The sequence below is a fragment of the Lichenostomus cassidix genome, chromosome 1Aa, assembly GCF_008360975.1.
Source record: "Lichenostomus cassidix isolate B80296 chromosome 1Aa, HeHo_3.0, whole genome shotgun sequence".
NCBI classification, from domain to species: Eukaryota; Metazoa; Chordata; class Aves; order Passeriformes; family Meliphagidae; genus Lichenostomus; species Lichenostomus cassidix.
Window position 1 is genome coordinate 43,745,433 of NC_139480.1, and position 24,013 is coordinate 43,769,445.

A 24,013-nucleotide genomic window follows, 5' to 3' on the forward strand; every position below is an offset into this window, starting at 1 on the left:
ATCACTTTAGGAATATAGAAATAAAAATCCAGGAGCTGGAGCTTAAGTACCAGGAATACATAAATTGGACTAAGACACAGTGCAACTATTCTAAAAACATAAGGCTTTGACAAGAGTTAACAGCTATCACCTGGCAGTGAATCACACTAACAAAAACCCCCATGAGGGACAGGGCTGCAAGAAAGGCACCCTGGGAATATGGGCTGCTCTGCTGGGATTGAAAGAAGATTGTATTACATAATTTTACATCTCTATCCAGAGCAGGATAAAAGCAGACAGTAGAGGTAGCAAGCCTGCTTTGACTGGTCCCCTGCTCAAGTTTGAAACAATTTTTTACTGTAGGTAAGGAAAAGATTAATGAACTTCTATAACATTTTCCCTTGTGCTCTGGAAGGTGCTACTAGAACAGGTATCAACAAATACTAGGCCACACCTGCACACTTATCAAGCCCAGTGCTGCTATGTCATGCGTCCTTTGCAGGCAGAAGATACAGAGGAAAAGATGTGGAGATACCTGCTAAGATGGTACAAAAACCCAAAAAGGTTAGCAATAACCATGTACACACAGAAACTGAAAATACCTGTTTTTAAAGGCAAAACAGTAAAACCACTCAAAGTCCATGCAACCCACACCAGTGTTCACAAATGAAGGGACTACCTAGGGTTCAATTATTGTAGGGAATGTTAACGTGGGACCCATCAGTGGGAGGCAGTGTCCCAGCAGAGCTACCTAGGACCATGCTAGAGAAAGCCATGCCTGACACAATTCTCTTTTTTCTGACTCTGACAGCAAGAAACCAGGATTATAAGGGAGCATTAACTCTACCTGCCAAAGCACTATATATAATACACATTATGCTCACATATCCAGCTGGGGGAAGGAGGAGGAAGAAGTGGGACCTTTGGAGTGGTGGTGTTTGTCTCCCTGAGTTACCCTTGTGCACAATGGAGCCCTGCTCTCCTGGAGATGGATGAACCCCTGCCTGCCCATGGGAAGCAGGGAATGAATTTTTTGTTTGGGTTTGCTTGCGCGAGCAGCTTTTGCTTTATCTGTTAAACTGCCTTCATCTCAACCCCTGAGTTTTCTCACTTTTACTCTTCCAATTCTCTCCCCCATTCCATAGGGGGATTAAGCTGTGTGGGGATTAGTTACTGCCTGGGTTTAAACCACAAATTGAAAGTTTATACAGATCAAAACTCAGAAATAAATCAACTGACAGACTCTCTCCTCTCATCCTAAGAGCTAGTATTAAACCAAGCCTTTTGCCACGACTTATATTGTCACTTTCCTTCCCAAAACCAGTACTTTTTGGTTTTGTTACTCCTTGATATGGGATTATCTCTATTGTCAACAGATTTAATTTATGCAAACTGATCATCTCCAGGAAAAGCAATCCTTAACAAATTCATTGCAATACCCAGCCTAGAGATGGCAGCATTCACCACAGCATCATCTAAAGCATTGGTTTGAATTGCTGTAAGGAATACAGGAAAAACAGTTCTCCTATTGTTTTTCAACTTATCTCTAAATTGTTATATTAACATAAGGGGTAGTGTCCAGAACTGGTTAAAAAATGCAAATATTAAAAGAATTCAAACTGGGTAAGCAAAGACTTGGGCTTTAGCCCCCACCTGCAACAATAAGTTTTGAAAATATGTAATGGGTTGAAAAACCATTTCAGTCTTCACTGTCCTCTTGTACTCATCATAAAAACTTCTCCCACAACAAAGAATAACAAATAAAACAAAACTATTAAATCAAAACTTTTTGTACAGATCAATTCACAGACAAGTAGGGAATGAAAAGATTTATTTTTCAGTCTTTAGATACTTGAAGTTTCACCACTCTGCTATGGAAAAGAATACTGTGCACAAAGAGCCATACCATCCACCAATTAATTTTCCATGTTTTTCAATTCTATCTCTGATAAATGACCACATCTCAGAACAGTTTTTTGTGTATTCTAAAAATTGCTTGTAACAAAAAGATTCTCTCAATTCCAGAGATGCAGCAAGTTTGCTGCTTTAGTTGGAAATGCAATATAGAAAGTACAGAACTTGATTTTGAAATTTAATTTTAAGCTACATTAGTACCAAAGCAGCAGAGCATTTTATGGCATAATCAAGAGTGCATATCAACTGTTTGGGCCATCAGTCTCTTCTGTCAGCAACATGAAATTTCAAAGAAATCAGTACATTTCAGCAGGACCAGGACATTTGTCACTGGTCCTGCTTCAAGTCTTTGCCCACAAGCATTGAAGTGGTGGGGTGCATAGAGGCTCTGTGCTCCAGAAATGTCTTGACAGCCAGATCTCGACTCTTGTCAAAACTGTAAAGGTCCCTGTAAAAGAAGGAGTGGGGAAGCAACATTACTAAAATCCAGGAAAATAATACAACAAGGATTCTCCCAAGGCTTTACTTTTCTCTTGAAAGCCTCACCTTAAGGTGCATACTGGGACTAAGCTTTTTTCTATGCAAAAAAATGTCAGCAAGTGGAAAGCACCTTATCTGAAGATAAGCTTGTTCACAGCATACAGAGAATTACCATACCACTTCAACATGTACAATAAACGCATTTCAAGTATTTTACTTTATTCCATTACACTAGAAATGCCAACAGCATGAGCTCCTGCAATTTGGAGATTACTTTTACCTGAACAATGGGCGAGTAAACTTCATCCTGCCCTGATCTGTTGCCATTTTTAGAGCCAGAGGAATAGCTTCTTCCCACTTGGACCTGAGACAGAGGCGCAGCCATCTGGAGGTGGAAGAAAAAATGTGCACTTTTATTTTCATTTGTGGTAGTGTGGTGGTTGGTTGTCTTACAGTTCTGTTCCCATAAACACTTGGAGCACTGCTGTGTCATTGTGGGAATGAGATTCTAGCTAAGTTCAACATGAAATATTTAGTTGTTGACTAGCACATGACAAAGTCAACTTTTTTGTAAAACAGTTCCTTCAAAATGGAAGATTATTTTCTGCAGCTATGTATTTTTTAATATTACAGTGGTGTCCAGTTGCATCACTTAGAGCAGAATTATACAGCACTTGTCCCATTTGAGCAATGGATAAAACAAACAAACACATATCCCCAGTAAAATGCCACCAGCTACTGGCATGTGCTTATTTTGTTTTAAAAAGAAATTGATCTTGTTACAAAAAGGAGAGGCTACACAATATGTTTAAAACACTTAGTTATCAGGTTATCAGGTTCCTTTGCTAGCATGCCACATTAAAATAAAGAACAGCTTATTTTAACTCTGCTGAGTTCTTCTACTAGACTGTATTTGCCCAATTCATAAATAACAGGATGCCACTCTGGTGAGCATAATGCTTGCACATGCACTTGCAAAGCCACAATAACAAAAACCCCAAACCCAAACCCCGCACAGGTTATGTAAAACAGGATGTCTCAGATAAAGCAGGACACCTCATTTCATGAAAGCATTTAAGATTAGGAAAGTGTCCATACTAGAACAAACCTGAATCTTATTTCAGAGTTGTTTATAGCATTGAAGTCATATACTTCCTGCATGCGTTGGACATGGGACAATGGAAGAGGTTCCTGAAAAAGAAATTACACAGTCAGAATAAGCTGGAGGAAGACTTCAATCCAGATACTTAAAAAAATAAACAGACTAATTCAAGAAGACTGATGCTACAAAGACATTGAAATCTTACCATGACAAATATTTTATTTGTTCCTTTCACTTTCTCATAGTGTATGGGAAGGGGCAAGGAACAAATATCACCTGATTCCCACACTCAGTACTATCAAAACATTCAAAACAAAGTATTTTCATTCAATTTTATTTATAGCTTATTTGCTGTAATATCCAGTGCAGATAGCTCAAAGCACCTCATGGTTTTGTTTTTAGCCTTCAATCCAAAATACTCCATATGTTTTTTGCTAGCTGAAGAGGCAGACATAATAAGGGAGGCAAGGCTGAAGGTTTCAGTAACTGTGTATGGTGAAAGGAGATTAATTTAGCAAAACTTAAAAGAGTAACTTAATTTCAAAGCACAATAGAGCTTCTGTGTCTGCTTTTGTGAATCAAGTCATCCCAGGTGTGCATTTACCTCCAGAAGCAGCAGTGCCAGGAACTCAATTAACTGATGAGATGACATTTCCTTCAAGTCTGCTGAGCTGAATGACCCCAAATCACTTTCTTTTGCCTAAAAGAGAACAGTTACTTCATTTTAAATTGGTATTTCAGAATACAATCAGGTGTAATTTTCTGTTTTGACATTCACACTTACTGTGGAGCCATTTCACATAAAGAAGGTACTGATTTGTATCTGTGCAGGATGTAACATATATAAATAAGGGGAAGGGAGGGACTTAAGCTGCTGTCTGATGTTTGTATTCTTTGCTTATTTTCTCTCCACTGATATTTTTATCTCCACTGTCTTTCTGTTAGTTAAGTGAAAAATCAAATACTTTTTTTATAGAAAGTAACCTTAAGAAGAAAGTTAAAAGACAGTATATGCAAATACAGTGGAAAGCCACAAAAGGAAGACTTTGAGAAAATGATGTGGCTTATATTAGTTACTTAATAGAATTTATTTACCTTTTTTAATGGGAAATGCCTACTAACTCCAGTATATCATAGGGGAACTACTGCTAACACAATATAATCAGTAATGTAGAGGCACCTTGGCATTTGTTTATAAATCAATCCATAATATCAGGGTTTCAAAATGAGTATTTTTAATTTGGTTACCGCATAGGTATAAACAGGAAGCTGGCTCTGTGCCTTGTTAAAATATGTACTAAACTTCACAGACAGAAGTCACAGCTAATCCCCAGACTCCATGATGAAGGTCTAGTCTAGGAAATGCAAAATCCCTGGCTGCCATACTATGACCATAAATACATACACTCTCAGCAAATGAGAGATTCCAGAAAAGAATGGCTCACTCTGTGTAACAAAGAGAACTAGCTTTTCAAGATAGAGACACCTCAGCATTCTTTAACCACTCACTTGCATCCATCTTTGGCTCAAGGCAACACAAGCATTTGATAGTGTCATATCATACCTGTCAAATATTAAAAACAAAGGTTCATGTAATGAGAATAAAAGACTGAAAAAAATCACAGAATAAAAGACTGAAAAGTATTTTTACTCTTATATACATACATAATGCTAGGGTGTTTTCAAATAAAACTGTAAGAAGGCTTTCACCCTGTTTATAAACTTCTTCATGACTGTTTGGAAAATCTAATGCAATCTGGAGAAGGAACAGATGAACTACAGAAAAATGCAGCTTACGTAGGCTTCACGGGTGGCATTCCTGGAGCATGAAACCACGCATTCCAGTCAACTTTATCAAGAACATCTACCTACAAAGCAACACAATCACATTTTAAATGGGATTTTAGGATTTTTTTTTTTAATTTTTTTTTAGAAAATGAAATCTAGTTTCAATAATTTTGTTTTGATAATATTCCTCCAACTACCCTGGAGAATCCTATACAGATTACTTCAAAACAAAGTATTCCCTCCTCTGAAAAGAAAAAGAAAAAGGCATCATAATGCAAACTCATTTTCATTAAACGCCAGATTACATCACATCAAGTTCTTGAAATAAAGGAAAGAAATAGAACTGGTCTTTAAATAAATTCTGACCTAGGCCATAATTTTGCATAATTAAAAGGTTTCAAGCAATCCGTTTTTAATACCTTATCCTGGAAGTAGGAGTACAAGAAGTTCTTCCAGTCATCTGTTACTATGCTCTTATAAGCAAACTGCTGAACATAAGCCTTCAAGAAGCCAATGAAGACATCTAACAGTTAAAGAAGAAAATGTTTTAGTGTTTGATATTAAGGTGGAAAACAAAAATATATGAAATCTGACTAACGCTTACCTGGTCCTCCAAGGAGTTGTTCAAGGTAAAAAAGCAGTGCAAAGCCCTTCTCATATGGCACAGATGAATAGGCAACATCAGGATCTACTTCATCCAGATTAATGACGAGGTTAGTTACAGGATTTTTATCTCCAAGAGTATTTATCTGTGTCAAACACACAAGAACACATTTTAATTTAGGAAAACTAGCATTCTTGCAAATCTGTACTAATTCTATTTATAAAGGTATAAACCATCCAAAACTGAGACAGCTTCATTTCAAAGCATTCTCCTCCTTCGTCCTGAAGTTCTGAATCTGCACAAACCTTAGTTTACTAAAATTTAGAATCAACCACCCTGTGCTCCAGCTGTCTCAAAGCAGTTAATTACTATCATGTCTCTCATAACCATGAGCACCTATCAGTCTATCTATATTTATCGCACTATTAAACTCCTTAAACTACATCATTATGCCTTCAAATTAAAAAGCTCTGTTGACAGAAGAAGTGGCAGCAAAATTTCAGCTCTGGATATGATTAGAACAGATTTCAGGCTGCTCACAGAACTAGTAAATTCCCTGGGAAAATGATGGGGTCCATCAGTGCTGGTGACTTTTGAAACATCACCTCCTAAGGGCACAGGATGGTCGTGTTTGCAGACAATTTTGATAAGCTTTCAGCTGCCTACCAGTATGCTAACAGGTAAAACTGCAATTTAGCCATACCCAGAACAACTAAAAAAGTCTGTAAAGATGTTCATGCTTACAGAAAAGCTTAAAACAAATAAAAAAGCTTTATTTAATCTGGGTATCTTAAGCTATTACCTGGGGTAGCAATCTAACACCTTGGAATCAAAGTTGTTCATTCTCTAATAAGAAAGCATTAGGAAAGCTAACTAGACAAATTTTATTTGTGGGAAACACTTATGATAACTTTACAACTATTTACCGTATTCTGCAGTTCTCTCCAACCTCCTAGGGCCTGAAAGTGCCTGAACTGCTCACCAAACAACCGACCACCAATCCTCCGTTCCAGGTATACAGTATGACCCTCATTCAGCCTGGAAAGACATTGATAAAGTCAGCACTGGTAGGATGGCAAAATGAATTTAGTCAGTCAGATTTTAATTTAAAATATTTTAAAATATACAGATTAAATTTAAAATATTATTTGCATTACATGGAACATCATACCCACCAAAAATGTTCCCATGTTTTGTTGGTTACCAAGTTTCCTGTCCAACTATGAGAGATTTCATGAGCAATAACCTAAAACACAAAAAACAGATCTACCATTTAGGCTCCTCTGGAAAAAAAAGCATCAAATTCCAACAGAAAGAATAAAATGCTGATGTACATCAGTCTAGTAGGAAGACACAGGCAATAAAACTGCATTCAGAGTACTCAACTTTACAGAAAAAGAATTAATTTACTAAAATTGTAGTTACTATTTCCACTTTGAAGAAAACTGTATGAGTTCTGGTGCACAGACACACATACAGAGCAAGAAGTTATCTACTAAAAATTTTGATGAGGCCAATTAATTTGTGGTTTTTAAACATACCTATACACAAGTGTTGTGGTTTAACAGGACAGGCAAAGAGCTACAGAGCAGCTAACCACAGTCAGCCCCCTACAAATACAGGCACCCATGTTATTTCCATCTGTCCATTACACAAAATAGATATGTCTCCAGTTATAGAGTTTACTTAAAACTAACCCTCACTTTTGTAAGACTTCTTGAGTTACTGCCTTAAATTTCAGCTTCCCCAATGAAAAGAGACTAAGTTTTCAGCTATTTATAATAAAGGAATTAAGATACAAATTCAAGTTATGTTCTATTTGAAGAGATGAACTACTTTTTGACTTACATTTGATAGAGATCGATCACCTGCCTAAAAAGAAAAGGAAAAGACAAGTTAGTTTTCAGTTCAAGTCAGCCTCAAAATAGACCACATAATGCAGTGTCTTACATGATCTCTAACTCCAAAGGAGGCAGAAACATTTACAGGTATTTCTAGGAAGAAGACTAATTCAATTCGTGCATTAATATCTATCATCTGATTGATAAGCAAGCCCTAAGGAAAAACTGACTTTTATCACTGCTCCACTTACCAGTAGTGTTGGAGTTACAAAAGTAAGACAAGGATTCTCCATACCACCATAAGGAAAAGAAGGTGGTAAGACTAACAAATCATACTGTCCCCACACATAAGGTCCTGCCAAATCTTCTGCCGTTTTCAGCATGGCTTCAGCCTGAAACAAGAATTCACAATAGTTTCTAAGATGACTACTGACCACAAACACTAAACAAATAATAAGCTATTGATCCCATACTTCATTCTCTTTCACCTTGGCATGTGCCACATGTAGAACAAGTATGGCACTGTATCAATATGTATTTTCAGTACTATGTTTGTTCTGCAATAAAATAGTATTTTCAGGGATGGGAGGTAGAGAAAGGAGAACTAAAGACGAACAAAAAAGTGAACCACAGTCTGTTTCTTTTCCAAAACTATGTGAAATAGTTATCTCACAACATTTTTTTTGTTGTTGTTGTTAATTACTCACCTCAGAAAACTCATAGGCTGATTTATCCACTAGTTCCTTTTCAGCCCACACCAGTGTCCTTGGGCCAATCTTTCTGTTGAAATTAAAAATAATGCCAATAAGACACTATGAACCAGAAGTGATTCTATGGCAAACTAACACGGAGAGTGTATGTGTAACTCTGCTCTTGAGTAACTCATGTTGCAGAAGAAACTCAATAGAGAATCTTTGTCTGCTTTTCCTCTCCACTGCTGAAGCAAAGCCTTACAAAACAAACAACACGCATGCACTGCTCAGCACAAAAGGATAGGAAAACCACTTACAGATTTTTAAATGCTATCAAGCCCCAATAAAAGCATTAATGTGGCCTAAATTAACACAACCTTGTGCCAATAAGAAATGAAGCCAAAGCAATACTTTTCTGCCTTTTGTACATGACAAGGCTTATCTGTTACCTAAGAAAGCAGATCTATTCCCTGTGCTCAACTGAAACCACTAAGGGCTTTTTCAGATCCAAACCCTTTATGCTGTTTCTCTAATTTACAGCAAAAGCAAAAACAATATTCAAGAGCAAATCAAGATACATGCAGTTTGATACAAATAAAAAGCTTACTTTAACCTCTAAGACCTTTTAAAACTAGAAATAAGATCAAGAAACAAATTTTAAAAAAAACTGAAGATTTATTATGGTAATTAATATTTATACACTGTACAGATTCACTCACCGACTTTCTAAAGCTCCAACCACTAAAGCAAACAAGTAGCAAGGTACAGGAACCTAGTGGAGAACATGAGAAAAAAATAAAGAAACCTTATTTGTAAAGTGAGTTATCAGACTAGTGATACAGAGAAGAACAAAGGTACCTAAATAAAGAAGTTTTCCTCCATAGTTTCCTGCCTTAAAGGCAGGCATTGCTTTTTCAAGAACATTGTTCTTTCTCCCCAAATGATATTCCTTTAGCTAGCTACAGGATGTACTTGCTTCACAGATGTTTCACGCAAAACCCACAAAACTGTATAATCTCTGTTTGAAAAAATCTGCATACAAAATTCCTGCTGGTTTGGTTTCTCTTCAAAAGGAAGTCTGTTCTCCATATTCATTTCAGTTCCAATAAATTTTATGGAAGGAGAAGTTAAGAGATACTGGTCAGAGAAAGGGCAATTTTATCACACAGAAAGATGCAGGGAGAACTTTAAAGAAGTAAACAAGAATATTTATGGATACAAATACATTAAAGACAAAAAATTTTAGGAAAAGTCAAAATGTATCTATTTGACTTCCATGTTTGGAATTAAAATAAACTGTAAGTATTTTTTATTTTAATGAAAAAACCCCTAACTGAAGTATCTTTATAGAAAAATGCTTTCTCCAAGTGCTCTGGAAAGAAAAGGGGATAATACAGTCATCCCTGTAAAAGTTCCACTTTATCTGACTAAACAGTGTTAAATAAGAAAGACTTTAAATCATACTTAGTTGGAGACAAAAGTTCAGAAAATTTTATTCCACCATTATCTCCAAACCATTTGAATATTGCTTATTAAAATACCCATATCATCATGTGTGTTTTAATTTTACCTATTAACCCACCGTATATATTCCTGAAAAGAAAAAAAATCCAATTACTTATGTTACAGATGAGTTATTAAAAGACTACCAATACATCCCTACATTTTGGTGTCCCATTTGCTATTTTGACATTCTGAAGTTAAAATATCAGTGGCTGTTGTGTTGCAAACTCATTTTCACAGATGTTACTCTCTACTACCCTTCTTACCAGCCTGGCTATGTAGGAGCAAAAAAAGGTATTTTTAGGTAAGCTCAGCACACATACATATCCAAGAGCTTGATGCATTTGACTTTTTCATCTAAGGAAACACACACCTTTTCTAACAAATCAGTGTCAGATGATGGATGTGTCCTTTCTCATGCATTTGTCTTTTTTCATTAATGTATTTTGTGCTTAATGCATTTTTTTGTTTACAGAAAAACAGGTGTTTTCAAAAAAAAATAATGCTTTTCTGTATCAGAAAGTGTAGCATAATTTCAATTACACTATTTCAATTATTTCTAGTACAGGTCCACCATGTTTATCTACATTGTATTTCTAGATAGCATTCAGCTCTGGATTACACACAACACAGAAATCTTATGAACTACACTGGGAGTGGCAAATGTTTTGGCTCCACAGAGAATGCAGAGCACTGCCTACCGATCAGCTCACAGATAAGGTAACTGTTTTTTCCCCTCTCTCAAGTTTCATGCAGCAGCCAAATCAAACCTGACAGCTGCTGCAATTCAGGGTAGGTTCCCCTCCTCTCCTTCAATCACATGATCCCATCCCTCCTTGCAGTCATTCAGTCTCAACAGCCCAGATCTCATGTTAATTTTATCTGCTTGTTCAGCAAAATGAACTAGGCTCACCAAGAGATCCCATAAACACCAGAACTGTAACCCAAATATCTGTGAGAACAAAAATGCCAGGAGAGTAAATTGAGACTGCTGCTTTATGAGCAGTGGAATCATTAGACTAGCTGCACCACTTAATAAAACCTCCACAGAACAGTAACCTTTTATTAGCTGGAGATACTTTCCATAGAAAGCTTTCACATTAAAAAAAAAAATTAAATTCTGATGTTGGAATTTGCCTAACTTCAAGCTTAAAACTGGTTCCAATGCTGAGCTTCACTGCTAAGATCTTGGTGAGCTTAAAATTTGCAGGGTCTGTTTTCCAAAACTTGCTCCCATATTATCTGCATCTGCATTATTTTCCAAGAATCAGTGCAGACAGAAAGGGTTTTGACAGGACTAGTACTGAGTATACAGAACATTTTCAAAACTCAAATTTGGCTTTTCTGGGAAAGCCAAAAAAGACCATTAAACATCACCAGCACTTACTGGCTGTCTTCTCAGAGCTGGAGCTCCATAATGCCTCATGTTTCTAGGGTGGCAAAGACCCATCATGTGTCACACGATTTACCATCCACACAAAACCATACCTGAGGTGACTGTGAGCTGCACAGGTCAGGAATAAGCCCTTGTGCACTCATTTCCTAGTGTGGAGCACTTACATTCTGACTGAAACGGTAAATCTTCCGAGTGCTGTCCTCTGGGTCGGGCGCCTCTCCATCGCGATTAGCGCTCATGAGAGCCACCAGCTCCTTTGGGACGGAGATCTGAAAGGACACCCAACCATGAGCAACGCAGTTGGCACTCAGGTTTACACAACATACTACAAGCTGATAACAAAGAGTAGCTCTGACTTGTTCTGTTGCTAAGTCATTTCTGTCAAGTAGAACATAAGGCATACAGAAAATTTTGTCTTGGACTGGCAATATCGAATTAATCAGAGGAGTACCTCCGACAGAAGGTAAAAGGCTCATTTTCTTCAGACAACTGAATCCTAATGTCACAGTGCACATCTTGCTTTTTACTTCCTTAAAACTCTTTATGCCGGAACTGCAAAGATTCCCTAACCAGAACATATTATTTAAGGCATACATGAGAGCCATTTCAAGTACTTTTTACTTTAGAGCACTCTTTGCTGTCTTACTGTCAGTTTTTCCTGATTTTAGAGCATATTTCTTTTTTACTATTGCACTTTTATTTTCCTTTTGGAAATAGGTCCATCTCAATGAAAAAAGAGTTGACATATACAAAAAGAAAATGTTTAAGTTAGAGAACTGCCACAGGGAAAATTAGCAGTTTCTTCTTCTCACATTAAGCTAAAAGTCAATATTATGCTTTTATATTAGGCCACATGCTGGCAGCTACCAAAAAGTCCCCACCAATATAAATTCACCCATGGTGGCAGTTGTCTTTAGTTAAGACACATGACTTAGGTTCATCTACCTCTGCATAATAGGTTAGTTTCACAGCAGGTGTGTCTTGGCATGGAAAGATGGCTCTGCAATGGATAGCCTAGAGAGGGAAAAAAGAAAAAAGATAAAATTAAACAATCTTTCTAATGCAAAGAACTAGAAATAAATCAACTAATACACTGGAGTGGAAATCTGTACAGCTCCTCCAGAGAATTCATTATCTATAAACCAATACTTCTATCACTTAGAGCTTATAGGCCTTTGTAAAAGAAATAATAGTGGGTAAGACAGAACAATAGACACATATATTGGTTGTAAAGAACCACATGTTCTTCAACAAGAATATTGGAGAGGGTAAAGCAGTTCCAGAATTAATAAACTGCAAACATGTAATAATATCTCAACAACATCCTGACATTAAAGTGTTTTCATTTAGGACCTTTCAAACACACAGCTAGAAGTTACAAGCTACTGTTCTTCCCCTTACTAGTCTTCCTCTCCAGCTCTTTAGAAACCAAGGGAAATTACAGTGGTATGTGAACAAGTTTGGAAAAAATGAACTCAACCTGGCACTGGCTGAAGAGAAATGGGTGTTTCTTTCCAGAAGTTTGCTCTGGAGTAAACCACTGGAGAGCTGAAGACTGGGGAGAAGTTTCAAAAGAGATTTCAACAATTGCTTCTTGTCCCCTGTATAATAAAGAACACAGTCAGACTGTTTTGACACAAATCCTGATCACACTGAAATTACTCTGCAAAGATGTCTGGAAAATAGGTCTGCAGCACTGTCTCAAACCCATTAAAAATGAGAACAAATATCATTAAAAGCAATTATTCTCTTTCAATTACGATAATAAAAAATAGCTGGCTTATTTAAATTTTTATGTTCCAGGACACTTTTGTTATTGTTTTTAGTAACCAGCAACTTTTCTTCAAGGAGAGCACAGACTTTTTCTTTAAAACAATTTGGAATTGCTACATGTATATAGTTTTGTCACAATTAAGTAACCTTTTACATGTAAGTGTAAAAACCCCTCTGCTATACAGAAAAACGTGCAAAACCCTACATAAGAAGACACAGGACTGAATATGTGTATTCTGTAAATTAAAAGAAATAGATTTTGCATCTGATGTAAATGTTCTGCAAGTATGATTAAGCAGAAAAAAACACCCTGAAATTTTTCACTAATTACAGAAAATTCCTGTTAACAGGGTTAACAAGAAAAAGAAATAAGGTTCAAATTTATTCAGGGTTTCAGAACTGGTGTCAAGTAAAAACCAACAGTTATGCATAAGACAGGTATCAGTTTGCTAACAAGAGAACACACACAAACCTGACACATTTATATTCTTATTTGTTAAAAATATATAGTAACCATCAGTGACACCAAAAGCACACAGCAGTACTTGCTTCTGTTCTCAGAAAGTTCCAGATGATACATGCAACTCTCTGGAACAAACAATCCAGCCATAAATCAGAATAAGCTTCAGCTAATCAGAGGAGTTGGACACTAGATAAGCTGACCAGGTGTACATATCTGGTTTATAACCAGTATTCCAAAGTACGTATTCAACAAGAAAAGAGAAAATAATTGGTATCACCATAAAGCATACTGCTTTCTGAACAGTCAGACTCTGAGTTGTAACTCCTACCCTTTCCTGTTGCTGTTCTATTGATAGTTACATGGGGGACTATGTCTCACACAAGATTATAAATTCTTACGATCACAACTCATAACTCCCTCTTTTTTTTTCTCTTACCAGGAAATTTAGCACTTAAAAAAAAAAAAGGCAGCTGAAAGTCAAACAAAAGAAACAGGCCTACCTTTCTGATGGGTCTGTTTGCTCAAAGACTTAATTTGTTTAATTTTATAACAGAACGTAAGTGTTTCTCCAGAAGGGACAGTTATTTTATGCCATTGCTTTCTCCTCATTATTTGTGTTTCTTAATTGCACTAATTCAGAGTACAATATTAACGAAAAAAATCTTTGAAACCAGACCAAACTGAAAGAATTTTTAGAGGTAGTAAACAATTCTGAAAGCCAAACAATAAGAAGTAGGAAGGAACTTAATGCTCAATTATATTCAAATAATGAAACTTCCTTATAGAATCACAGCTTTCAGCTTTGGCACCATGGAGGAGTGAGATACCATCAAGTTACAACATACAAAGCAAGCTGCCAAAAAACACATTGTAATTTGGCAAGAACTTCTTAATTCATGCCACTTAAGAGGTAGACTATGGTTAGTTCATTCTTCATTGCACTGCTGAAACTCAAGTTCCAGTTTTCAGGGACTTGGACTTAGCGTAGTCAACAAAACAAAACTTTCATTATTTGAAAACATGCTTCTATCTAATCATAGTGGTAACATGAAGTTCTCCAGAAATGCAGAATCAGCCTTTGTACAAAAGAAGGGCCAACAGGGGCTGAAGCTCCACGTGTACAACACTGTAACAATTCTGAACCAGATAAAATTCAGGTAGTTAAAACAGAAACAATATTACTTATGAGAAGCACTGGAAAAATTTTGATACATTACACATCATCTTGCTACTCAGTTGACTAAGCAATTTTGCACATGATGTAAGATCTGGGGACAGGTACAAAGACTCCTAAAGTTTTGACTAATGAGAGCCAAATATGGCATTAATCTAAAAGGCCATAACAACTGAATGCAATACGCTAATTTATAAGTCCCTTTGCAAGCTTTACACAACAACCCCACAGGCAGACAAGCAGCTTACACAGTGCACTTTGAAAACCACCTAAACGAATAGGCAAAAGTGTTTACCTTCTTAGTTCATTAGGAAACGTGATTTCTAGGGGGGTCCCCTTGAAACTGTGCTTTTCTCCAAAAGCAAATTTTGCATCCTGTCCATTTACAGTCACTTTAAAGACCTGTACATCTTTTGTATCCAGGACCTGTGATAAAGAATATATTGCATACCCGATAAATAGCGTAATAATAAATGGAGCGCTATGGAATCTTAAACACAAGTCTCTGTGAACGAAAAAGCATTTACTAAGTAAAACCAGAAAAGCTGACTAACTGTGTTGACCACCAGGAACCTGCATTTTAAGCGTAGTACTGAACTGGGAAAGCTGGAGGAGAAAGATGAAGAAAACCACCTTCTAATCACAGAAGTGAGTTTAATAAGTTTAACTCCACAGTAGTGCTAGAAAGTGAGGAGAACAGTACAAAAGCTTGTGCTAAGGCTTCCATCCTGGAACACGCCACGGGGAATCCAGACGTTCATGCAATGGAAGATGAATTAAATAGCGCAGTACTTATTTTTAGCACGAACGAAGTGTTACTCTTCATTACTAACAGGACTGGGCTTTTTTCCTAAAAAAATAAGAGCCAACCACAAAAGAATTTTATGGAGTCAGCATGAGAAAAGCCCACAACCCCTAAACTCCGCATACAGTGCGAAGCGAAAGAGATTCATATACATATTTGCAGAGATAACAGAGAAAGCCGCTGTCGTAACGAAACACACAGATAAAGAAAACCCCTAAATCTAGCTTTCCAGTGATTTATTCCCACTTTTCGGCAGCATGCTCTTCGCCGTTTTAAAGGGAAGAGACACAGTGCTGCCCTTCCCTGGCGCACCGCGCCGGTTCTGGAGGCACAAGCGAACCGGGGGCTGAGAGGCGCTGTCAGCTTCCAGCCGAGCCGGAGGCAGGCGCGGAGGGGCCGGGGAGGGCCAGGCGGCGGGAGGGAAGGGAGGAAGCCCCGGGAGGAGAGCCGAGCAAGGACGGGCAGAGGGAAGGCGGCAGCGGCGCGGGCTCCGCGCTCGCCCCTCACGGTGGAGCTCCCCTCGCCCCCCCTCACCGCCCCCCGCCCGCCGTTACCAGGCAGCGCAGCGCCTCGCGCTCCGCGCGCGCGGTGAGGGCGGCCGTGCCCCGCAGCGCCCGCGCGCCGAAGTCCGCGCGGCAGCGCAGGTGGAGGTGCCGCGTGAGGCAGCACGCGGGGGACGCGAAGGAGCTCGGGTCCGCCATCGCTCGCGCGCGCGCCGTCCGCCCGCCCTCCCCGGCCGTGCCACCGCGGGCAGCGCAGAGCCCGCCGCGGGGCGGGGGAGGCCCCTGGGAGGTGTAGTGCCGCCCTCCGCGCCCACAGGGCGGAGGCACCGCGCCAGAACTACAGAACCCGTGGGGCATTGCGAGAGGGGCGGGGCGGGGCGCCGAGAAACGTGGTTAGCCCGAGTTGGCCCTGCCGGGCTGCGAGCGATCAAATAGCATGTGTGCTCTGCTGTAAAACCCGTAACTGTACAGTTCCTCGTTAGTATAGTGGTAAGTATCCCCGCCTGTCACGCGGGAGACCGGGGTTCGATTCCCCGACGGGGAGGTACAACATCCTTTTCTTTCCTTTTTTTTTCCATCAGAGCTCTTCCCAGACAGCGTAGGAAGTGCATTGCGACTCTGATACAGGAAGAACAGACCAAAACCCATCTGGGTCTGGCTGCCTACCTGCGCCAGCGATGGGGTGCTTGCAAGCTCTCACTAGATCAGCTGCAGAACTGACAGCAGGCATGGGGAAAGTATTTCCGTATTTTAATGGCTCAAACAGCTGAACAAAAGGATTCAACCTTTCAGAAGGTTCACCCTTTTTCTTACACCGAAATGGAAAGCAGTCTAACCCAGCCTCACTAGAGTTAGAAGCAATGGTCAAACAGGCATGGCAGAGCAGGGAAGGTGGAAGGCTGGAGGCTGTGTCCTGGCTTGTGGTAACACAGCCTGATATTTTAGTCCTCAGAGTGAGAACCTCAGTGATCGGAAATCCCAGAGGCTCCACTGGACCCTGGCCTGAGCCCGAATGCCCAGCCAGCAGGCCAGTGCCATCTTCTGCACTAGCTAAGAGTAGATGGCAGAACAGCTGTGAGACTCCAGCATCCCTGCTTGCCATTACTAAGTATTGGTGAAAATGCTTTTTTAGGTACCCCCTCTTTTTTAATTCTTTTGCCACATGACAATATTTATTTATTTATTACACAGTTCAGCACAAAGATACTAAAAGTCTTCTCCTCCTGTCTGTGGGGGGTCAGCAGATGCTGAGCAGTAAATATGATAGCCCAAATTTCTCAAAAATAACCGTAACATTTTCCCTTTCATGATTTCTGAATTTTCTGCAATGCTCACTTCCCTTTCTCAAAATCCACATATATATGTCATCAGAAAATCAAAGGAACTTATTTTGTTTAGTAGACAGTTTATTTCAAAACAGAGGTCAGACCATAAAGTAACAAGCAAGAGCCATTTAGTAGTTCATGTGTCTTGGCATCCAGTTAGGCAATTTCAGCTGTCATAAAACAATAAGGGATTAGAAAAGCAATTAATTCAAAACAGAATTCTGCTGACAGTGGTTTTAGTCATAAAAAAAGAGTCTTGTAAGCAATTTCATACCTGCTTAGTCGTGGTTCTCATTCTCAGATTTCACTCTCACAGTGCACAAGCAACTACCAAAGAGGCAAAGTCTTGCCATAGACACAGAGATACTAAAATCCCAGAAAGCCATTCTCATTTGTGCATGGGCAAAGGTGAAAGGAAGAGGAACAAGGAGCTCAGGGCATTGAGCAGGGTTTTACAAGGTCAGCCTCTCTCCACCTGCAGCCTACTTTGTTCTCACCTAAGCCATCCAGGTCAGCTCAACCTCTTTCCCCTCTCCTGTGCTACCAAATCCTTCCCCCACAGTGCAGTCACTCCTCAGCTGGCAGTGTGGAGCCAGGACAGCTGGAATGCCAGCAAGCCCAGACACAGCTCCCCACACCTTTCACACCTTCCTGAGAATCCCAGTGCAGTTCAGGATGGCTTCCCCACGGGCAAAGTCCACATGGTGCACAAGGGGAGTAATCACTTGGCTGGAAGACTTCTGTAGTTGTTTGCAGGAGGGAAATTTGAATGAGCACTAATGAAATTGGGAAGAGCAAACAATTCAGTATTGATAGTAGAATTCTTGCGCTGATTTCTTCCATGGTTACACTCCTTCCACTCGGCTTGCCATCATGTGTGTGTTTTATTATCCTCAATTTAGCAAAACCTCAGGGAGAGCCAGTATTATGGCTGGTTTGTGGCCAAACCAGCAAGACAAGAACAGGTTGGAGAGTAAATTACCAGTTGCAGCCTTGCTGAATTCATAGGCTGGTAGCAAAGCAGCACTGAGGGGAGGTGTGGGCTGGAGGGTCAGCCTAAGCACGGAAATGGCATCTTGCTAAAGCATCTGGTTTAAGTGTGTTCAAGCCCTGGGGACTGTAATATTATGTATTCTGTCCTCTGTGTGCTGTATACATATGTGTATTTAACTAAGTGCATTTTATGAATGCTTAACTCTGCCAAACATTTTAATTAACCTTCATCAAGGAGATTTTTGAAAAGTAAAATATTGCTTGCAAATGTTAGAAACAGCTTTATGTCATTAGTAATGACAAAACACAAACTCAGGAGAACTGAGTGTCTTGGAAGTTTTATATTGGTGGTTACTCTAAAGACAAGGAAAAGAAGATAGGACCCCCTTCTCCAACTTAATAATTTATGTTAATTTAATATCCCTTGGAAGTAAATAACCAATAAATAGGGAGATCAGGTAAAGTAGATTAGAAAATGTTACTATAAATGTTCATCGGGGGTAATAGCAGGAATAGACAATGACAAATTCTTCAAAAGCGTTCTTACTGGTCAGGACATCCAATTTAAACATGAGAAGCTGACAATGTAGGAGGATAAAAGCCCTTTACTCCACCTTGATTCTTCTACACAGACTCCCGGTGCTAAATCTTTTGGCTGCTAAGAGAAGGAGGGAATTTTGGCCCCTCAGAAGGCGCTGAAGCAATTTGCAACAGTAGCTCCGGAATGCTTCTGATCCCTACACAGGGTGAACCTGGGGATCATATAAATAAAAAAAGCAACAAAAAAGAATTGAATCTTCATTGCAGAAGTTTTGGCTTGTCATCATTAGTATCCACAAACTGTTGGCCTCAAGGACCCCAGTTTAGGAGTAGCCCACTCCTGCAGCTCCCTGGCACACAAGCCATCACAGAGCATCCCATCCATCCAGGTCTCCACATGTGTGGTGCTCTCACTGGAGGCCAACTATGCATGACCTCAGCCTTGTGACATTGCTACAGCACAATGCCTGCAGCCCTGCCCCTTCTGTGCATGGACAGCTCCAGACCAGGAAAGCAGGACCTCCTTGGGAAAAGCCTCACACCAAGAGGAAGTGCTCCTTAGCAGGTTTCGTGCAGAGACATTCAGGGATGTGAGCTGCAGGCCTTTCCACTTCTCCCCCTTGGTTTCTCTGCTGAAATAGGTGGGGGATACCCCTAGCCCAAGGAATACCTTGCGGCTGCATCCTTACCCCCTGGGCCTGATTGAGTTCAGATCACCAGGGGTGGACTGAGATGTTTTTCACTTTATTCATCACATCCCGTCAAACCCTAAAAAGGAGGAAGCAATACTGCCAGACAAATACACGAAATGATGCAAGAGGCTGAGCTGAACATATCTACTTTTGGTGCTAAAATACGTAGCTGGAAAATAGCCACAGCAAGCTTCAACCCAAGTAATATGAAACAGGTTTTATATTTCTGTGAAGACATTAATGAGAGCTAAGGGAATATATTTTGAAACATTTTTAAAAATAGATGTCTATAAAATCACAAGTGGTCTGGGGAAGATAAACTGGGAATGGTTATTTATTGCTCCTCATGAAAGGAGAACTAGGAGGTATACAATGAAATTTTTGGCAAGCAGGTATGGAAAAGAAAGTAGTTTTTCATGCAGTTTTTCAATCAGTAGTTAAATGCAGCCATTTAAAATATGAAACTCATTGTCACAGGATGTTGTGGACACTGGGAATGGAAACAGATTCAAAAGAGTTAAACAGTTGTGAAGTCTATATCTAACAATGCCTTAAAACACTTCAGAGCAGATGCACCTTCCATCTCCTGAAATCTATAAAGTGCAGATTTCCGTAACCTGGGAGATGATAGCAGGGGTAAAAATTGCTCCATATTTCACCTTATGCAGTTCTCGCTAAGCAGGGTGAAGGTACTGAGTGAGGTGAGCCCTTGGTTCAGCCTGCTTCTGGACACTCTTAATCGACTGTGCTCCTAATCAGATCTATTGTTTTTGTCCCTGAGAAAACCTCAGAAGAGGTTTTCACATCCGAGAAATGGGACTGCAGATTCTCCAGCCAAAATGAGCTCAGCAGCGGCAGTCAGCGTGACAGAGAGCTCACCTATCAGCAAAAATAACAAATAGTATTAATTCCACATTGTGACTCATGTTCTCTCCTTCAGTTACTTGTTTATGCTTCTAAGTAAGTATCAATTACAGGAGAAAAATTTAACCTTGAATTTCCAAAAGATTCTTGGTTTTTTTAAGGTATTTAATTAATTGGCAAGATGTTGCCTGTTGCAGTCTGGCAATTCATACCCAGGCCTAGCCACTGTGCTCAGGGGTCTACAACCCTCCCACTCTTCAAGGAGTGGGGTCAGGAGTGACACCAGGAGCCAACAACTTTGCTCGAGGACTTGCTTGGAAGCCAAGGTTGCACAGACTTAAACTGGCTGAACTGGGCATTTTAGCCATTCTGAACAGCTTATGATGAAAACTTCTGCATAAAGAGTTATTTAACTCCAGGAAAACTGCTGTGAGGTTTGCTGGCCATCCCTGCAATGGTGACCAGTTAACAAATAATTTCAATATTTCCAAAATCTGTTTTGCCAAGCAGATGACACTTGTATCTGCCAGAGGTAGTGTTGTACCAGTGCTCAATCCCCTGTAGTACAATCCCTTCTTGCAGGGAAGGTGTAGAGCATTATGATATGTGAGGCAGAGAAGAAAGAACACAGTTCCAGCTCTGTTTTCTCATGAAACAAAATTAGCCATGGTAGCCCCACTGCCACTTTGGCTGCTGTGAATCCACAGATAGACTCTTGGTGTGTTGGACAAGCACGGATGATGTGAAGCCAAGATGCACCATATGCAGATGCAGTGGCAAAGGCTCAGAGCCAGCTCATTCCAGCCAAACAAGGCCTGAGTAAGGCAAGTGAAGCATTCTGAAGGTCAGTTTGGAGCCTTGCTTTGCAGTGTGGAGGCTGAACCTACACAGATGTTGAACCTCAATATTAAGAGCCTGAAACCAAACCATTCCAGCAATGCTAGGGACTCTCAGGATCTGCTCAGTCTCATCCAGTGCCGCTCTTGCTGTCACAGTAGCTCTGCTTGTTAGCCAGGAAAACCCTTTTGTAAGAGTAGAGGAATCCTTAAGAAAGAAAGACTGCATCTGTCATATCAAATGAGAGTTTCTAGTTTGCCGCCTCAGAAATCTGCTGCTGTGGAGTGGTGACACCTAATGGCAGTGACACAGTGTAAGACAAGGACACAGCAGGGGTGAAAATGAGATGAAAGAACTGTGCCATTCTTCATGGATAGGAAGCCAATGTCAGGATACTTTATGCAATTTACACCCTCAACTGAGCAGAATTTTGATGCAATATCTCCTTTTCAGCTTTGGCTGCCTCAATGTAATGTATTTTTTAGATCTGCTCATAGAGACTTCATTTCAAGTTCTGGTATCATACTAGCCTTTCCGCTCCTCTGTTATCCTCTGCTCTGCTAACCCTTTTTATTAAATCCTGCAATTTGTAGCTTGTCTCAGAGCAGCTTGTTCAGATTAGACTTGCCTAGGGGCTAGTTTAAATTGCTCACATGACTTCTCATAAGAAACATTACACACATGTTAAATTCATGAGCCAAAGAAGGCTTGTGTGTGGAGCACTTTCCATTTCCCTTTGCCCTTTCCAGGTGCCTTTTTCCTCATGTTTTCATGCCTTTCCCACACTCCCCTTTGCCTTCCCCCACTGCTCTTCTGTGCCTTTGCATGGAAAAAAAAAGACAATCTCATCTTTGCACAGAGATACATCAGTCCTGTCTGACTATTTAAATATTCAGGGCTGGAATCTGTTGCAGGTAATTGTAACATAATAGGCAAACATACCTGAAATGTGGAAAGAGAGCACAGGGAACCATCCACATACCCAGAGCATTAATAAAAGAAGGAGGCATTTTTGCCTCTGGTTCTGGAAAGCACAAACCAAGACTGGTTGTTCCCACTAAAATTTTGTTTCAGGTTGTCCTGTGTTGCTCTTGGTGCAGAGAATAGCAGCTTTCCACAGCCTTACTCTCAGTGCGACCCCAACATGTTCTCCAGAGCTGAGAGTTGGACTCCCAGTACTCTGATTACTTGGGTACCTTTCCTGCAAAGAGCATTCTTAGAAGGTCACAAACACCTGCTTACAGCTCTGTTGCTCAGCTGTATCAGGAATACAGCCTTCTTCTAATTTTGGCTTCTTCTAGCTCTTTGCTGGAAGGCTAGCAGATGCTATGCTGATGCAGGCAGACAGATTTATTTGTTTTGGAGGTGAGCACCTACGAAATGAAACCACTCTCAGTGTGACTGAGACTGGTCACAAGCAGGGGAGTAACAACCAAGTATGCTTAGCCCAGCTACTGGGTGTTGAAACAATGGTGCTTAGTATTATTAAATGAAAATAAGTAACTGGGAAGGGAAGAAAAATCCTACTAGTGCCTCTGTTGAGGGCTGTGACATTTTGCCCTCTTTAGACATCATGGAGGAGGGACATTATGAACCATTTCTTCTCAAGTAGAGGCACATCATCTGCTAGAGTTCACATCTCCTTAGATTCCAGGTAGTTCAAACATGAGACAGTAACAGACTTCACAGTTCCACCTCACACAAAACTGCTCCTCCTGCATTTACACCATGGCTGGTGCAAGTGCAAGCAACAATACAGCAATGCAGTAAAACCAGTCACCTGTTACAGCAGCAGAGCATGAGCAGAGCGTGTTTCCACTGTGGGAAGAGCTGGTTGAAGGACTGGAACAACCATACCATTTCCCCATCTGGATGTAATCTGAGCTGTTAGAGCTGTGTAAAACTGGATAGACGGTGAATGGTTTAGAGGCTGGTCTTGGAGGACCACATCTTCCTCCACGGATCTCCATGGAAACTCAGATAATTGGAAGTATTTTTCCTGGAAGTCTGTAAATGTGCATCCAGAACAAGAGTAATTTTCAGCACGACTGCAGCTGTGCAACACCATCCTCCAGCAGCCTGATGGTCCTTACTGGTCTGCAGTAGCAAATACCTAGCTATCATGCCTTGATTCCACATTTGAATCAGCTGCCCTAAGCTGGCTGGGAAGTTGCTGTTGTGCTTTGTGCTCCTTTGGTATAAAGTTCTTCCAAAGTTAAAATTCAGCTATAGGAGTCCCCCACCTGGGAACCTTCCTGCCCCATTCCTAAGACTGGAAGATCTCTGCCAGTCTCAGACCTAGACTTCAAACCTGCCAGCTCTCCTGCAGCCTGTATTCTCCTGCTCTTGCAGCCTCCTTGATGGCACAGAGTATTTCCCCAGCACTTCAAGAAATGTAGCCCAGAAGAAATCCTCATCCATCCCTCAAGAGATTGTCAGCTGTGAGGTGCAAGACTGCAGGCTGCTGGTCCTCCCTCTGCACCTCTTTTCATTTCCCATGGCCTCTTCCTTCCTCCATGGACTTCCCTGTGATCTCTTCTGTAAGCCCATCAGGGCCAAATGCTTCCCTTTACTGAGCTGTGGGGAACCCCCTATGTGTTCCCAAAACTGTTCCCATAAATGACCATAATGAATGGCTATTCTCTCCCCTGGTACTCCCATTGCTTTCCACTTTGATGCACCTCTCCTTTTAAAGGAATTACTGGGAATTACAGAAAGTTATTTTTGAGACAGCCATCAAAGAAC

The 24,013-nt window shown here is 40.3% G+C and overlaps 1 protein-coding gene, 1 long non-coding RNA gene and 1 other non-coding gene across 5 annotated transcripts; 2 read left to right on the forward strand and 1 right to left on the reverse strand.

The window, feature by feature from the left end:
• Window positions 1-1,793: 1,793 nt before the first annotated feature.
• Window positions 1,794-16,288, reverse strand: LTA4H (leukotriene A4 hydrolase). The gene is made up of 19 exons (XM_085046885.1): window positions 16,069-16,288; window positions 15,005-15,135; window positions 12,780-12,900; window positions 12,245-12,313; window positions 11,464-11,568; window positions 9,120-9,172; window positions 8,416-8,488; window positions 7,960-8,100; window positions 7,716-7,739; window positions 7,043-7,113; window positions 6,794-6,905; window positions 5,868-6,012; window positions 5,683-5,786; window positions 5,273-5,343; window positions 4,985-5,039; window positions 4,080-4,175; window positions 3,482-3,564; window positions 2,654-2,758; window positions 1,794-2,341 (listed from the first exon to the last, which is right to left on the reverse strand). Exons 1-19 carry the CDS (start codon window positions 16,213-16,215, stop codon window positions 2,221-2,223), a joined length of 1,827 nt encoding a protein of 608 aa, XP_084903011.1. The 5' UTR covers window positions 16,216-16,288; the 3' UTR covers window positions 1,794-2,220.
• A 201-nt stretch (window positions 16,289-16,489) lies between these two features.
• TRNAD-GUC (transfer RNA aspartic acid (anticodon GUC)) lies at window positions 16,490-16,561 on the forward strand. Its single transcript has one exon. It is a non-coding gene; the product is annotated as a tRNA-Asp (tRNA).
• On the forward strand, window positions 16,557-20,480 carry LOC146443566 (uncharacterized). 3 transcript variants are annotated; one of them, XR_014848424.1, is made up of 4 exons: window positions 16,563-16,812; window positions 16,963-17,149; window positions 17,659-17,801; window positions 18,874-20,480. It is a non-coding gene; the product is annotated as an uncharacterized LOC146443566 (long non-coding RNA). The 3 variants fall into 3 exon arrangements; XR_014848421.1 differs by having other exon boundaries at window positions 16,566-16,812; window positions 17,659-17,852; XR_014848423.1 differs by lacking the exon at window positions 18,874-20,480 and having other exon boundaries at window positions 16,557-16,812; window positions 17,644-18,854.
• Window positions 20,481-24,013: the final 3,533 nt, after the last annotated feature.

What these genes read in the sequence shown, in the direction of transcription:
- LTA4H (XM_085046885.1), bottom strand. Translation starts at nt 16,215, where the DNA reads ATGGCGGACCCGAGCTCCTTCGCGTCCCCCGCGTGCTGCCTCACGCGG. An exon ending in TTGTAACTCCAACACTACTG is followed by an intron (nt 7,740 to 7,959) that starts GTAAGTGGAGCA and finishes TTTTCTTTTTAG; the next exon opens with GCAGGTGATCGATCTCTATC. An exon ending in GTGATCGATCTCTATCAAAT is followed by an intron (nt 7,114 to 7,715) that starts GTAAGTCAAAAA and finishes TTTGTGTTTTAG; the next exon opens with GTTATTGCTCATGAAATCTC.